Genomic DNA, 17,867 nt, shown 5'->3' on the forward strand with positions numbered 1-17,867 from the left:
TGACTTGCTCCTGAAAGCTAGTTAAGGAGGTTGGGGCTTTTAGCTAGAGCAGGGGTCAGCAAACTTTTTCTATAATGGGACAGATAATGAGTATTTTAGGCTTTTCAAGCTATATAGTCTTTATTGCAACAACTCAAATCTGCCATTTTAATATGAAAGCATCCATAGACAATACACGAATGAATGGACATGGCTGTGTTCCAATGAATCTGTATTTACAAAAGCAGGTAGCTGACTGTATAGTTTGCGGACCCCTGTGCTAGAACGAAGGGGGCTATTAAGGAGGGAACAGGCGTGATCAGATTGATATTTTAGAGAGATAGCTATGGCTTCTGCTGTTTAAATTGGATGAAAAGAGCAAAACTGGCAGCTGGAAAACTAGAAGACTGTTGTAATAATACAAGATGCAAAACAGATGGTTGCCTGAGTTAGGCTAATAGCACTGGAGGATTTTGGCTGTAAGGTACATTGAGGCGTAGCTCCTTGTTCACTGCTACAGCTACTGCCAAAACACAGGTGATCAAAATATTTGTTGAGTGAAGGAGGTGGAATCTACAGACAGGTGTATACTTCGAATATGTAATAGTGAAAAAGGGTTCACTTGTTAGATATTTGAATTTCAGGTTACTTTGTACAACAAAAATGAATGGCTTCAAAAATGTATATCTGTTAAAAATAAGCATAGTATCTCCAAGCCAAAATAATTTTTTATTGTCATTTATTTTTGTAACTTATCACCATGTTTGATTTGAGGGGTGAGGGTAACTACTTTTTTTAAATTATTACACGATTTTTGTTGTCATCATTAGTTTCCAGATGGCATTATCTGACAAATGCTCAACTTTTTATATCTGTTCTTTCTTTCTAGTCCCTGTGTTCCCAAGAGAATTATATTATTGACAAAAGGTGAGGGGCTTTTTAACATTTGTTTTGCTAAGTGTCTCACTGATGCTAATAAAAATAAAAATGTTTTATGAAAATGCCAACAGAATCCAAGACGAGGATGCTAGTAGCACCCAGCAGAGGCGCCAGATATTTAGGTATTGGAAACATGTTTTCGTGCAGTACACAGTATTGAATACTTAAAGCATTTTTTTATAGTTTTCCTTTTTGTCTCTATTAGCTTTTCAAAGTTTTATTTCTAAATTACAGAGTTAATAAAGATTCTTCAGGGAGATCAACAAATAGCCATCAAAGCAGCACTGAGAACGAGTTGAAGTACTCTGAACCACGACCCTGGAGCAGCACAGATTCAGACAGCTCTCTCCGAAACTTCAAGCCTGCTGTAACCAAAGCCAGCAGCTTCAGTGGAATTTCAGTTCTGACAAGAGGTGATAGTTCTGGAAGCAGCAAAAGCATAGGCAGGCTTTCAAAAACAGGTATACATATCTGTCTAGAACTGTGCAGTCAAAACATTAGTTTCCCTAATGTTGTCTTAGCTCTCTTTATTCATCATGTGGCTTCTGTAATTATCCTAAAATATAGGATTCCTACCAGCAGTACATTGAGCACCTCCAAAGTACTTAAGAGGTAACATGTTTATTGACATTAGGATTTATTCTCTGTGTGAGAGAGATTTACAGAAGGCACCTTTCCTTACCTAGGATTAGTCAACATTGATTGCATTTTCAGCTAATACTATCATTAGCTGAAATTCAGCTAATACTATCATATTATTGAGTACATTTCATGATAAAGTTCATTTGCCATTCCAAAAAAAGTATAAAATTGCTGAGAAGTTTTTGAGGAATTTAAAAACTAAAGAAATATAATACAATGTAATTATTATGGATAAGTAGAAATTTCAATAGCATTCTCATTCTACTAGCTTCTTTGCTTTTAGATTACATAACTTTTAGGCTCCTAGCATTTTTCTCTTTTCACTTTCACTGGCTTTGATACTAAAGTTCACGTCTCTTTTAGGATCCTCACGGATCTTTATTTGTATCCCAAAATAAGCATGAAAATCAGCAGAAATGGCTCTCTCTCTATCCTTTTAGGTAAAGCCTAGATATATGGTTTTACACAGATAACAATTGAAGGAAGAGGTGTAAATTTGAAGGTGACAGAGTAAATTTTTCTCATCTCTGACTATAATTCAGTACTTTAAATTCTTAAGGTTTGTGAATTGCACTTGTCATCTTTTTAACTTATAATGTGGATATTTAAAATGTCTTAGTGTATATGATAGACTCTTGCTAAAGATAGGTAAATTTTATGAATATAAGAAATATGCATATGTACCAAATATGCATTTATTTGATAAACGGTCACTTAGTCATCATGTCATCATAACAGGAAAAAAAAAACTACTCATGTCGTGAGAAAGTCATTTAGACACACAGCCAAATTAAAACTTTTTTTTTTTTTTTTAATATTTCTTTGCTGCATCGAGTCTTAGTTACGGCACGTGGGATCTTTCGTTGCGGTGCGCAGGCTCCAGAGCGCGCAGGCTCAGGAGTTGCAGCACACGGGCCCAGTTGCCCAGCGACATGTGGGATCTTAGTTCCCTGACTAGAGATCAAACCAGTGACCCTGCATTGCAAGACATATTCTCAACCACTAGACCACCAGGGAAGTCCCTAAAACATTTTTAGAACATGTACTATTTATAATCTATATTATCTTCAGAGATGAAAATAAATATTTAATTCTTTTATTAGGAAGAAATTTTTTTTCATATAGTTCTTGGAGATAGTCATTTTTGGCACAACTTAAAATAGAAGTTATCCTTCTGAGGCAATCTCTATAGTGTATCATATTTGTTTACGTCATTCATTAAAATTAATTCTCCATCCCAGAGTCAATTCTGTTATTCAAAACCTAATTAACTATTTACATCATCAAAATCTTTTCCTTTCTTTCATTGTCTCATTGTCTACCTTAAGCCATTATACTGAAAGTCAGTGACTTCTTCAGTCTCTGTATAATAGAAAATTAAGTAGATTGGAGGCGTGAAAGCAGTTAAAAATAAATTATCAAATTAGCTTATTAAGTACAGTGAGAAATAAATTTTAAGCTGATGCTAATATAAGTACTTGGAATATTTTTATTCTACCTTTGTCCCTTGCTCTGATAAAAAATTGAAAGTTGACTTTACTTTACAGGAAGATGCTATGATTATGAGCTGAAAATGAAAGTCTGCAGTGAAACCTGACAGTTGTTTCTCTTGATAGAGAATTATCATTTTTGTTATTTCCTACACTACTCTTAATCTTTCTGTGTTCTTATAGATAAGGGGTTTCTGATATAAGAGGTTTTGGGCATTTGGCTGTGCTAAGTTCTTTGTCCTGGGGGAAAAATTATAATCTGTATATTCCTAGGTGTTAATCTAAAAGGTAAAAATGTACATAACTTTGTCCTTTGGGGAATGTGGGTAATGCGTTTTTTTGTGGCTGTCTGTGGCTGATGTTATTGGGTTGGCCAAATAGTGCCTTCGGTTTTTAAGTAAAAATAAAAGACACATTTTTCATTTTCACCAAGAACGCTATTGAACAACATATTCACCGTTTTGTTCCATTGCCTTCTGCCATTTTTCAGGCAACTTCATAATTCCATCTTCCCAAAACTTTTTATCTTTCTGAGCAAAGAACTGTTCCAGGTGCCTTTTACAGTCTTCCAGAGAATTGAAATTTTTTTCCATTAGGAGAATTTTGTAAAGACCGAAATAAGTGGAAATCCAAAGGTGCAATGTCTGGTGAATACGGCGGATGAATCAGAACTTCCCAGCCAAGTTGTAACAGTTTTTGCCTGGTCATCAAAGAAACATGCCATCTTGCGTCACCTTGATGGAAGATTATGTGTTTTCTGTTGACTAATTCCAGACGCTTTTCGTCGAGTGCTGCTTTGAGTTGGTCTAACTGGGAGCAATACTTCTTGGAGTGAATCGTTTGGTTTTCCGGAAGGAGCTCATAATAGAGGACCCCCTTCCAATCCCACCATTTACACAACATCACCTTCTTTGGATGAAGAGCGGCCTTTGGTGTGATTGGTGGTTCATTTCGCTTGCCCCGTGATCTCTTCCATTCCACATTACCTTACAGTATCCACTTTTCATCGCCTGTCACAATGTGTTTTAAAAACGGAACGATTTCATTACGTTTCAGTAGAGAATTTCATGTAGAAATACAGTCGAGAAGGTTTTTTTCGCTTAACTTACGTGGAACCCAAACATCAAAGCGATTCACATAACCAAGCTGGTGCAAATGATTTTCAGTGCTTGATTTGGATATTTTGTGTATGTCACCTATCTCCCGTGTAGTATAACGTTGATTGTTCTCAGTTAACGTCTCAGTTTGATCGCTGTCAACTTCAACTAGTCTACTCGACTGTGGAGCATCGTCCAGCAGGAAATATCCAGCACGAAACTTCGCAAACCACTTTTGACATGTTTGATCAGTCTCAGCACCTTCTCCATACACGGCACAGATCTCTTTTTGCGTTTCAGTTGCGTTTTTTTTTTTTTTATTTTTTTTTTTTCCCAAGGATTTTTCTTTTTTTTTATTTATTTATTTATTTATCTTTGGCTGCGTTGGGTCTTCGGTTCGTGCGAGGGCTTTCTCCAGTTGCGGCAAGCGGGGGCCACCCTTCATCGCGGTGCGGGGACCGCTCTTCATCGCGGTGCGCGGGCCTTTCTCTATCGCGGCCCCTCCCGTTGCGGGGCACAGGCTCCAGACGCGCAGGCTCAGCAATTGTGGCTCACGGGCCCAGCTGCTCCGTGGCATGTGGGATCTTCCCAGACCAGGGCACGAACCCGTGTCCCCTGCATTAGCAGGCAGACTCTCAACCACTGCGCCACCAGGGAAGCCCTCAGTTGCGTTTTTACCTTTCTTGAAGTAATAAAGCATAATATGCTGAAAATGTTGCTATTTCCTTCCATCTTCAATATTAAAATGGCTATACAAAAATTCACCAATTTTGGTGAGTCTTTTTTTTAACTGCAGCTGTCACATACAGTCTAACAAAATTGTTTCGAATGAAGTTAAAGACAACTAAGTGCTACTAGAGCCATCTTACGGAAAAAACCGAACGAATCTTTTGGCCAACCCAGTATTATAGACTTGCTTTAGTTGCATGCTTTGGCTATGACTTCTCTGACAACGTATGTGATCAGTTTTGCTGTATTAGACTTGTTCTTGGTGGGGAGGGGAAGCAAAATTATACAGTAAGTCAAAAATAGTTCACGCTTTTATGTGGTAACTGCATGTTATGCAATGTGAATTTTATTGTTACATATTTAAAACCTGCGTTTTTATATGAGGTTTAAAAAATTCCCTCTTTTTCATTACTCCTCCCCTAGGTTCTGAGTCTTCTGGTAGTGTAGGGTCATCTACGGGCTCTCTCTCTCACATCCAGCAGCCTCTTCCAGGTACAGCTCTCAGCCAGTCTTCTCATGGCGCACCTGTCGTCTATCCAACTGTCAGCACTCATAGTTCTCTTTCCTTTGATGGTGGCCTAAGTGGGCAAGTCGCATCTCCTAGCACTAGCTTCTTTTTGCTTCCCTTGGAAGCGACAGGCATACCACCAGGCAGTATTCTGATCAACCCACAAACAGGTTGGTATCCAGAAAAAGGTTTATTTCAGTTGAGATATCAGGAGTTATCTGAAAACTAAAGAATATGTATTAAATGTATTATCTGTATATGCATTGTCAGCTTTTTATTTTTCATGTGTGATTAGCATTTTCCCTAGAACTTTAATAAAAACACTTTATGCTAGAGAATGTTAAAAGACATTTATATCAGAAAGTATTTTTCTCCTTGTCACATCCATGACATCATCTTTTAGGCCAAATAATTAAGAAACAATTCATTTCCTAGAAATGGGACAACCACCTTTGAAAGAACTTTATTTGATAGAACAGTTTTATCGTGGGGAAAATAGTATGCATTTCATGAAGAAGGAGGACGTTAGCAGCAGCTCTGACTTCTTACGTGATGCGGTGGAAAGAACCCATAAGTAATTGCTCTTCTGAATACTGTAACTGTTTTCTACTTAGGAAAAGCTAAAGAACATCTTATTAGTAGTGAAAGAAAATAGATAGTCGTTATGAATTAATATTGACAACACATTCTTTGCAATTAGATAGTACTTTGTATTTATTGAGTGTTTATCATGTGTCATGTACTGTGTTATGTGCTTTAAATACATTATTTATAGCAACCCTGTTAGGTAGATGAAATCTACATTTACAGATAAGGAAACTGAACTTCAGAGAGATTAAGAAACTGCAGCCATAATACATTTCATTATGTATATTGGCAAAAATGACTTATATTGAGAAAATAAAATTTTTTTTTAAATGACAAGTTTTGGTTTCTAATCAAAATAACATAGCCCAGTCATATGGTAAGGTAATGAGAATAACCTTAAGTCATTCAATAACCTTCCTTAAAGACTCTCAGATTCAGCTGATATGGTCACATCAGCATGGTAGTAGTTGGGCAAGGTAGATACAGGCGAGAGTGTCGGAGTCTCTGAGTGTTGTGAAACTTGCCTTTTGTTTGTTGTAGAAAAAACCATGGCTCGGAACTTGTTACCTTCAGATTTCATTTGCATCTCTTTTTTAAGATAAAGTATTCAAACTTTTGTTTCTGTTGTAAGAATGGAATTAGTGTAAATAACTGACTCTTCAGAAACTCAGTTTTTGCTTTATAACAGTTATCTTCTGATCCTTCAAGTCTATTATATTAGTAAACCTCCTGTTTTCCTGGGGCAGAATATAAGATGATTTAATATTTTACTATTTTCTATTATTTTTCATTCAGAATATTCGTTAACATGGTTTTGGTAACGTGGAAGCTTCATTTGAGTAGGAGATGATGAGAAACTAAGCAACCTGAAATTAAATTGTATACTTAATTTTAAATTAGCCCAAAAGTGATCTCTTTGTTTTTGAGAACAGCATTACAACACATCCAGCTTTTTTCAGACAATCCTTAAGTTACTTTTAAACATGCTTTCACTCAAGTCTTCTCTACCATTTTTTTTCCCAAAATTATTTATAACAATCAACAAATATCCAGCATGGCTTGCTTTTAGTTGTCTATAACCATCACATAAATTATCGGGAAATTAACTGATGAAAATAATTTGACTTTGGAGAACTTTTCCCACTTGATAGCAATGGAACAGTGTATTCTGCTTTCCCAAATATTATTTTATTATATGTCACAAGTTTATTTTAAAAAAAGAGAGGATGTTTTGAAGACAGTTTAAGACACATAGGTATTCTTCCCATCCTAAAAGGGTATGTAGTCAATGATTTCTTTATTTCACATAGTCCTTTCATTTTTCTTTCTTTCTTTTTTAATAATCCAGTGTGTTTTTTTAAATCATTCAGTGTATAGTAAGGAAAAATACTACTCTTTGAATCTGTTTATGTGTACATTGAAAAAAAAAGTCTGGAAGAAGGTATCCAAATTGTTGATGATAAGATTATGGGGAATTTATTTACTTTTTGATCTGTATTTGTTGGTTATTTTCCCACAGTAAGAATATTACTTTGTATAATAAGAAAAAGTTGTTTAGAATGTATGTGTAGAGAGTTACTTAAAGTATTCCTCCCGTAATTGGTAACCAATAAGAGTAAGCCTCAAAATCAGTACTAAAGTTCTCTCTCGTTTTATTTCTTACCTATGAGTAAAGCTCATTGGAAGTGAAAGGAAATTTTTTTAGAAAATTATTTAGAATTTTTAAATTATTTTCTACTTTTAGCAAGTTAGAAGTTATAAACTAAGGACACTGCCATCAACTCCACAATTTGAAATTTGAAGTTATCAACCATTTTAATTTTCATCAGCTTTTAATCTTACTAGTTAAATATATGCAATGTGACCTGTAAATTAGATATTTCTTACCATCTAACAGGCTAATTAATAAATTTCCAATATCCCAAAGTCAAGTTTTCTTTTTTTTTTCCCTTGAAACTGAAATGTTACACAATCCTGTAACTCAATCCCTTGAGCAAGATGTGTTTCAGAATTGGGTTTCTTGGAAAATACTGTGTAGTATGAAACAACTCAAGTGGGTTCTGGCGTGGCACCCCCATAGTAAAACACTGCAGCAGAAATTTTGAATATTTACCCTAAGTGGGAAATATAAAGACTATTAATAGGCTCGTGTAAGGTCAGGCTTTGCTTTCCAAGGTAAGAAAAGCTTTTGGTTTCCAGAAGCTTGACGCTTTTGGAATTGTGAATCAGGACTGCAGACATGTGCTGTAAGTTGTCTATAGAGCGACCTATATTCGGTCTCCATCGTAAATGATTTTTTGTTCTTCCTTTTTCAAATTTTCAGGTCAGCCCTTCCTAAACCCAGATGGGAGTCCAGTTGTGTGTAGCCCTCCTGTGACTCAACAGCCAGTTAGAGCCCAAGTGCCTGGACCTCCACAGCCGCCTCTGCCAGCACTGCCACCTCAACAGCAAGCAGCCCATCACATCTTCTCACAGGTGCACATGTCCACGATTACACAATGCTAAGTTCACCTGCCTTTGCATATGTGGGACTAAAGTCACTAATTATAATCGAGAGAGCCCAAGTAAGTGTCTCTTAGAACTTTAGTATTCTCCACCAGTGATGTCCTACTCACCGCTTGTAGGAAGAGAGGTTAACTTCAAGGGCTTTTCTGCTAATGAAAACAGAATATATATTGGAAGGAAGGGAAATTTTTATCTCATGAGCCTGTATGGTGAGTATTTTATACCTTGCATTTTACAACAGCAAGCAAGGGACCAGAGGAATAAAAAGCAAAGCTAAGATAGTTCATTACCCCAGTGAGCAAAGTGAGTTGTTCTAAGATTCAACAGATCAAGCACTTAGAAGAAACTGAGTTGACTCGCCTCGCTACAAGGTACTCTCCACCCCACCTACTCTATGAAAGATAAAGACAGAAACATTGATTTAGAATTCTCAGAAGTACTCTTAATAATATCTTGAATTTGTATAAATGTTTAGAGTTTACGCATACATTTTCACATTCAGGCTTTTCCCCTGTAGATGTGTTACTCATTCTTGCTGAACTTGATTATACTAGTGTAAACTCTTACTTTCATTCTATCTTTTAAAGGTTGTGTAGCATATCAAAGGCAGTTTGTACAGTTATTTGTACCTCTTTTTCCCTGGAAGATGATCTAAATATTCCACTGGTGAGAACATGCAGAGTAATGTTTTGTGAAAGAAGTATAGTGATAAACTTGAACTGGAGAAATTTCATTAGTTTTATTCACAAGTTATATTTGTATTGCAGGGGTGAAAAATGTATGAGCAGTTTGATAAAGTTATCGAATATTTTTAAACTAATGAAAATAATTATTGGTCTGGCAATTAAGACTCGTAATACTGGGCAAGGCAATTTCTCTGCAGTAGGACTTCAAGGTGTTTGATGCACTTCCAAGACCATACAAATGAATTCATATATGTAGAGGAAACTGTCTAAAACTATTTCCAAAGACTCCCATACCTACTTCCCAACCCCGTTTGATTACATACACTCAGGTACATATTAAACTATATAAAACTCCCTCCCTGGCTTTCTCTGCCTTGGTTTCATTCAACTTGGTCTTGAAGTGTTTCCCTTTCATTTGCTATTGTGGGGTCATCTTTGCAGTGCTGTGAATTTCACCAGGAGCTTTATAGGGCTGATTTTCATTTGATTTAATTCAATGGAAATAAATCTGGCACCTTCAAAAAATCCTAAGGGTTTATCTGTGGTTATATGTTTCAGATTATTATCTCTCAGAAATAGCTTTGTCTGATTTAGTTTTAAAAGACAGTCCTAAGTGAAGATGTAGGCAGCTTAGTTTAGAAATGATGTCTTAATAGACTATAACTTGAAATATTGGGGTATGCCTCAAACTCCATGGCTGTTTTTCCAGGCATTGCTTCAGGTGTTTCTGGTAATTCTTCGTCAAATACAAGAATAGAGAATTGATGAACAAATGATACTCAGTAACGATCTCTTGCACACTGAGATAATCCATCCATGAAATTTCAAATAACCAAACACAGTAATGCTGTGATTTCCAAAGCCTTCAAATGGGCTGCGTTCTTGAAACCAGTCACTTTAAGTGGATGTTGTTTTACAGCCAGTTGCAATTTAAGTAGGAAAAAGGAAGTGCTAACGCTTTTTCTTTTCTACATAGTGTAAGAATTTCACTTTGATCAGCCAGTCTTCTAGCCCACATTTTTCTCATTACCATTTGACACTCTGGCAGACATTAATTCCTACCCTTGGTGGTCACAGTACTCTTCTTTCTTTTACTCCCCAGCAGACTAAGGCTTTTGTTTCATCTGACACTGACCTAGTAGGTCACATTTTCTGGAAGAAAGTTATGTCTTAATGGTTGTCTGACTTAATAACACATTAAATAGCTTGTACTTGGTAGTTTTAAAGCCACAACACCTCATTTAGTGTGATACGTGCTGTCATCCATTAGGAAGCTTGCTAATTTCTAGTCAAGAGGTTAGTGAGGAACCAGTGGCCACTCTGTAGATTTTCAGCTTATACTTTTTTTAGTATGTTAGCTCTAGAATTTTTTGTGGAATTCTAAACTAATCTAAGCCTTTCATTTTTTCCAGAAACTGTTGTGTTGATTTTGTGGTGGAAGGGCAAACTCATCATTATACGTCTTAGTCATAAGAATTTCTCCTTATCTAGAGTATTCCCTGAGTAATCTTATTTAGTTAATTTTGCATTTCTAAAGTATACTCTTTGGAGATATTGTCCAGGGAGATTCATGTATGTATATTTTAACCAAAACTAAGAGTTTTCATTAGATAAAATGACTTGGGTTCCTCCACTGCTTGCTTAAATGGTTGTATACAGGTCACTTAATTTCCCTTAACCTGATTGCCACCTGTAGGGTAGATTATGATAGTCATTAAACCAATATATATATTGTCCTTTATAATAAACTGTATAAATGTAAGACTGGGAAACTAAATGCCATTATTAGTCTATAGCTGGCCAGCTGTATTCCCTAAAATTTAGAAAGGATTGAAACCTCTTTCATGTTTTTAAACACCTGTGTTATGAGTGCCCTTGGGAAACATAAAACTTAAAATTTTTTTTCTCTGAAATGCAGGAGTATTTCATTAGTAAAAAGAATTTCAAATAATTACAGTGGATCGTCAAACCACATGGGTTTGAACTGCAAGGGTCCACTTATACATAGATTTTTTTCACTAAATACATAACTACAGTATACATGATCTGTGATTGGTTGAATCTGTGGAGTAGAATCTGCAGGTACAGGGCCGACCATAAGTTATACACAGATTTTTGACCATGCAGAAGGTCAGTGCCCCTAATCCCTGAGTTGTTCAAAGACCAAGTGTAGTTTCTCAGCTCCTAATATTCTCTCAATAAAAATTTTTAGTTAGAAGAAAACTGTGTCTACCTTCCTTATGTAAAAGATATCTGTTTGTGTGTGTGTGCATGTGCTTATATGTATGTGTGTGTTTTCTTTAGGCTATTAATGGTACTCACAGTACATTTTTGTTTAAAAATTGCTAAAATTTAGGCAGTTTGGTCCCAAAAGAGTTATCTAATCATGCCTTATCAAATAGAGAGGATACTTGGCATAGGTATTATGTAAGATATACTGTCTGATAATAAGAGTGAGTGAAGTTTTTCTTCTATTATTTAGTGTTATATAGCTAAGTAGAGCAGCCCCGTCATCAAACCAGGAAGTAAGGATAAATGGTTTTGATTTTACTGACTTAACCTAGGGGTCTTGTTAGATAATAGGATTTGAAATGTCTAAATTACCTGTTGCAGTGAATCTAATAAATACTTTTATGAAAAAAATTATCTTTCTAATTATGTTTTAAATTTAAATGTATGTTCTCAGAATTTTTCTATGTAGAGTTTCTTCGCCTAGTATTGTTTTTGTTGTTTCCTATAATGTTGTATTTTAGGTGACTTTGTAGTTTTAAGTTATTGCCAAAAAAAGTGTAACTTTCCATTTTATGCAATTCTTCTGACATTTTATTCTGACATTAACATTGTTTGCCAACCTGTTATTCCTTAGCCTATTCGTCCTCTGCAGCCCTCTTCACAGCCTGTTCAGTACTCTACAGCCCCTTACCCATCCCCGTTCCTGCCAGTCTCACCCACCCAGCAATACTCCGTGGTACTATATCTCTATTCACCTCCTGCGTTGTTTCTGTGGGTGGATGTGTGATGAATCCTTGTGAATGTGATTAATGTGATATGTTCTTTTGTGATTTTCTAAAGTCAGGGTTACATACGTTTTGAAAAAGCATTTCTAACCTGTATTAGAAATAATTTATGCTCTTCCATAAAATATTTGTTATATTGGCTTATCATAGTGATTGTATAAATAAAGCCTAATCTTTTCCTCCCTTTTCATAATGAAATAATTTTCAAGTCCTAAGATGTTTTAGCTATTTTTCTCATTGAGGCCAGTGCAGGTCTGTGCGGTCCTGGGGTGGCAGCTTTCACCTGGGTTTAGGCTTTCTGTTCTTTCCCCAGTGCCCCAGGTCCAGTAGACTTAGTATCAGTCATTAGGGTGAATTGGAGCTTCCAATTACATAAGACATCCTCCTTAGTATATTTCCAAAGAAGATCTCTAGATATTTAATCTGTGACTATAAAGTAATGGTACTTCACTTAATCCAAAGTATGCCCCAAGTTATACATCTCAGTAAGAACTCAGATACACAGTTGCCATGTGTTCTCTGTGTGACCTTCTCTAGTTACTGAGCATATGAGGCCACCATATAAAGTACCTCCTGCATAGTGCCTAACATGTAATAGATATTCAATAAGTGATCATTTCCTTCCCTTTAAATGAATCTGCCTCACCACCGATATACTTTTCCCAGTGATGCTCTTATTTTTCAGACTATATGGGCATCACATTTTGAAATCGCATCCAGGTTAAATTATAAGCTATATCTTAAAATCACTTGCCACTTTTTAGAAATGTTTTGTTTTGTTGGGGGTGTTTTTGTTTTGAGCTTGAGGCAACCTTATTTACCAGCCTTGGCTCTGAATGATTTTCAAAAATCACTTTCAGTCTGAAAAAATGAAATTTTGCCAGCATTGAGAAGGTTGACAACATTTTTGGAAATACCATAAAAGCCTCAAAAATGTTTTGGAAAAATGGCAAATCATTGGATTAAGAAAATGACTTCTTTTACGAAGATGACTCTGATGGTGGTATATAGTTATGGTATCTCTTTTTTTAATATTTGGCCATATTACATTGTAATTATAGCTAGTAGGTATTTTTAAGTATATTTTCCTCTTCTGAAACTATTCATTGAATTATATGAATAGTGCTAGACTCTGTCAGAACAACCACTTGGGAAGAGTAAAGCCATAGATTTTCAGTCACTAAGTCAGGTTCCCTTTTTTTTCAGTCCCTTTATCATCTCCATAGCCTTAATTTACTTTGCAAAAACCATCAGATTATAGAAATTGCAGACATGTCAACAACTTTGATCTGACAACTCAATTACCACAATATTTTAAGTAACTTTTTTTCAAATTTTTCCTCTTAACAAAACATGGTACGTATTGTCGCCGATCTGTGGCTCCTTGGGAGCAAGGGAATGCCTTTTTAACCCCATTATCGTCATATCAGTGATATTATGTAGACTAGTCAGAACTGATCCTTACGCTGTTGAGTCAGAGAAACATTTGTCAGATGGCATATAAATCGTAACCCTTTCTTGGCTGGGCACCATTGCCGGCTCTCTTAAGTAGCAAAAGCAGTAGGACACTGTCATTTGGATTATATTTGTCTAACATTTGACTTAAGGATAAACACTATGGAAGAGTTTATGACCAAATTATTGTTGAGAGATTAGAGTGTACATCAGGGAGGGTAGATTTTATATATTTTATTTCATTTCTGCTAGTATATTTGATTATTAGGTATGGGAGGAGATACAGAAATGCATAGAACCTGAATCTTGCCTTCTGGGAAGAAGGGCAACGATTTAAAGTAAAGAGTAATTAGTACCATGCGTTGCTAGACTCCTGGTCTTCGAAGTCCTTTCAGAAAATGTTAATTGTATAATATAAAAGTGTGCCTTTAGTCCTCATTTAGTGTCTTTTCATTTTTTGATTGTGTAATGTTATACCCTACTCTTTTCTGCATGCTATACATTTCCGTTAGATATATTTTGCGAGTAATTTGCAATGATAGCATTGTAATAGTCCTACCTTGCTGCCTTAGAGTTCTAATTTTCTTGAAGCTGTTCTTCTATTAAGTCATGTCTGTGGTAGATACATGATTTCCATAAGATATACTACTGCAACTCTTCTTAAAATATATGAAGTATTTTTCTTTGATAAGTTTGGTCTATGTATGGAAAGCTTACTGATTTCTGACTTCTCCCTTTTTCAGCAGGACAACCTTGGGTCTCAGTTTAGCCACATGAGTCTTGCCCGCCAGCCATCTGCAGATGGCTCTGACCCTCACGCCACCATGTTCCAGTCCACTGTTGTTCTTCAGTCCCCACAGCAGTCTGGTTATATCATGACAGCAGCCCCTCCACCACCACCGCCGCCTCCTCCTCCTCCTCCTCCCCTACCACCTGGGCAGCCAGTCCCTACTGCTGCCTATTCTGCCTCTGGTCATCCTGTCAGCCAGCCTGTGCTCCAGCAGCAAGGATATATTCAACAGCCCTCTCCACAGGTACGTTGCTTTTTTCATCTTTTCTCTCCTATGGAAGCCTCTCATTTAAGATCAGTTTTAACTTTAGAGAGCTCATTTTTAATTTCGCATGGATAGAATTTGTGAGAATGTGTAAGCAAAGCTTGTAGTCACCTTCCCTTTTGGAGATTTTCAAGTGCATGCTAGACAACCACATGACCTGTAGACACTTCAGTTGGAGGGTTACACTATGTGATCTTTGAGTTTCCTTCTGACTCTGAGAGGTTTCTTTTGTTCTGATTAGCTTAAGAGAAACACAGTAAAGTAAATGCACTATAAAAATAAAATGATACATTTTAAGAAGAGGTAGATCACTTTGGAGAGAATTAACATCTTAACACCATTGAATCATCCAGTGCATGAACATGTTATCTCTCTCCATTTATTTAGATCTTCCTTAATTTTTTGTCAACAGTATTTTGTAGTTTTCATCACACAAGTGTTACACGTATTTTTTTAATATATCCCTAAATATTGAATGTTTTAAGGTGATATTCTAAAGGAGATTATTTTTAAATTTTATTTTCTATTTGTTCATCGCTAGTATGTAGAAATATAATTGTTTTTTATGTACTGATCTTTTACCCTGTGGACTTTCTAAATTTGATTATTCTACATATATTATCCTTTCCAATCTATATATCTTTTGTTTCTTTTTCTTGCCTTATTACATTAGCTAGGAGCCCTAATGTTGAATACTTTCAACACAACAGAGGGAAGTAAAAATCTCTAGAATCCATGTATTAACTTAAATATAAGTTTTGAAAGTGCATATGCTTTCCTTGTTTCCAGCCATAAGGGTAGGCGTTCAGTCTTTCATCATTAACTGTGATACTATATGTGGGGTTTTTGTATAATTTTCTAATATTCCTAGTTTGCTAAGAGTCTTTACCATGAATGGACATTAATCTTGTAAAAAAAATTTTTTGGCATCTATTGAGGTGATCATGTGGGGTTTTTTCCCCTTTAGTCTAGTAATACAGTAAATTACTTTGACTTTTGAACGTTAAACTAACCTTTTGTTTCTGGAATATACCTCACGATATATAGTGATATATATATCATGATATAGTTTTCTTTTTTATATATCACTGCATTCAATTTGCCAGTATTTATGGATTTTTGCATGTATGTTCATGAAGGATATCGGTCTGTAGTTTGCTTGTAATGTCTTTTTCAGGTTGTAGTACCCAGGGTGGTACTGACCTCAAAATGAGTTGGATAGTGTTCCCTCCTTTATTTTCTAAAGGAGTTTATGTAGAATTGGTGTTATTTCTTCTTGAATATTTGCTAGAATTGCACTAATGAATCCATCTGGACCTGGATTTCTTTTGCAGGGAAGGTTTTTAAATTATGAATTCTTATTTTTTAGTAATAAATAGATATAGGGCTGTTACAATTTCCTTTTCATTTTGGATCAGATTTGGTAGTTTGTATCAATTTCATTTATGTTGTCAAACTTTTTGGCATAAAGTTGCTCATATGTGATATCCCCTTATTATACTTTTAGTATCTTCAGGATCTAAAGATATTAGTATTTTCAGTCTTCTTTTTTCTTTTTCCTTTATTAGTTTAACTAGAGGTTTATCAGTTCTCTTGATGATGTTAAAAGAAAAACAACTTAGGGTTTCATTAGTGTTGTTTATTCATTTTCTATTTGAACTATTACTAATATAAGGTTTTTTTGTGTTTTTTTTATAAATTTATTTATGTATTTATTTATTTATTTATTTTTGGCTGCGTTGGGTCTTCGTTGCTGCGCATGGGCTTTCTTTAGTTGCGGCGAGCAGGGGCTGCTCTTTGTTGCGGTGTGTGGGCTTCTCATTGTGGTGGCTTCTCTTGTTGCGGAGCATGGGCTCTAGGTGCACGGGCTTCAGTTGTTGTGGCTCGCGGGCTGTAGAGTGCAGGCTCAGTAGTTGTGGCGTACGGGCTTAGTTGCTCTGCGGCATGTGGGATCTTCTTGGACCAGGGCTCAAACCCGTGTCCCCTGCACTGGCAGGTGGATTCTTAACCGCTGCGCCACCAAGGAAGTCCCTGTATTACTTTTTTGACCCATGATTTACGTTAGAAGCATGTTAATTTCCAAACGTTTGGGGCTTATGGTTATTGATTTCTATTTTAGTCGCATGTGGTCAGGGAATCTACTCTAAGATTTCAGTGTTTTGGAACCTGTTGTGTCTTATTTCATGTCCCAGCATGTAGTCTCTCAGCGAATGATTTGTCTGTACTTGAAAAGAATTTGTACTCTGTCATTTCAGTGTTTTGTGGTTTTGTTTTTTTGTTTTTTTAGATCAAGTTCACATAACGTAAAATTAACCAGTTTAAAGTGAACAATTCAGTGGCATTTAGTACATTCACAGTGCTTTGCAACCATCACCTATGTCTAGTTCCAAAACATTTTTATCACCCCAAAAGAGAAGTTCATACCCATTCCCCTCACCCCCAAGCCTCTGGCAACCATCAGTCTTTATTCTCTATGGAGTTACCATTCTGGATACTTCATATTAATGGAGTCATGCAATATGTTATATTCTGTGTCTGGCTTCTTTAACTTAACATAATGTTTCAGGGTTAATCCATGTTGTAGCATGTATGAGTACTTCATTCCTTTTTATGGCTGAATAATATGCCATTTTATATATATACCACAATTTGTCCATCTTCAACCATTATTGGATTTGGGATGTTTCCACCTTTTGCCTATTGTAAATAGTGCTCTATGAGCATGTAGGTGCATGGATTTGTTCGAGTATCTGTTTTCAATTCTTTGGGTACATACCTAGGAAAAAATTACTGGATGATATGGTAATTCTATGTTTAACTTTTTGAGGAACTGCCAGGTTGTTTTCAGTGGTGTCTGAACCATTTTATATTCCTACCTGCAGTGTATAAAGGTTCCAGTTTCTCCACATCCTTGCCAACATTTGTTATTTACCATTATTATTATTATTATTATTATTGCCATCCTGTGGGCGTGAAGTGGTTATCTCATGGTTTTGACTTGCATGTCCGTAATGATTAGTGATGTTGATCATCTTTTCATGTGCTTGTTGGCCATTGTCGATCTTCTTGGGAGAAATGTGTAAGTCCTTTGCCTGTCTTTAAATCAGATTGTCATTTAGTTGTTGAGCTGTAAGAAATTCCTTGTATATTCTGGATTCTAGACCCTTATCAGATGTG

The 17,867-nt window shown here is 35.9% G+C and overlaps 1 protein-coding gene across 13 annotated transcripts in view; it reads left to right on the forward strand.

Annotated features, from left to right (window-relative positions):
- R3HDM1 (R3H domain containing 1) overlaps positions 1-17,867 on the forward strand; it is a 197,991-nt gene that overhangs the window by 117,870 nt on the left and 62,254 nt on the right. For 4 of the 13 annotated variants that reach the window (XM_057551221.1, XM_057551223.1, XM_057551228.1 and 1 more), the window contains 7 exons: positions 869-906; positions 990-1,040; positions 1,153-1,379; positions 5,300-5,554; positions 8,296-8,447; positions 12,030-12,131; positions 14,379-14,669. In XM_057551221.1, the coding sequence (XP_057407204.1) occupies positions 869-906; positions 990-1,040; positions 1,153-1,379; positions 5,300-5,554; positions 8,296-8,447; positions 12,030-12,131; positions 14,379-14,669 (1,116 nt within the window). The remainder of the gene's footprint in view (positions 1-868; positions 907-989; positions 1,041-1,152; positions 1,380-5,299; positions 5,555-8,295; positions 8,448-12,029; positions 12,132-14,378; positions 14,670-17,867) is intronic. The other 9 variants (XM_057551232.1, XM_057551234.1, XM_057551229.1 and 6 more) reach the window with 8 other exon arrangements.

This window comes from Balaenoptera acutorostrata, chromosome 8, assembly GCF_949987535.1.
Source record: "Balaenoptera acutorostrata chromosome 8, mBalAcu1.1, whole genome shotgun sequence".
NCBI classification, from domain to species: Eukaryota; Metazoa; Chordata; class Mammalia; order Artiodactyla; family Balaenopteridae; genus Balaenoptera; species Balaenoptera acutorostrata.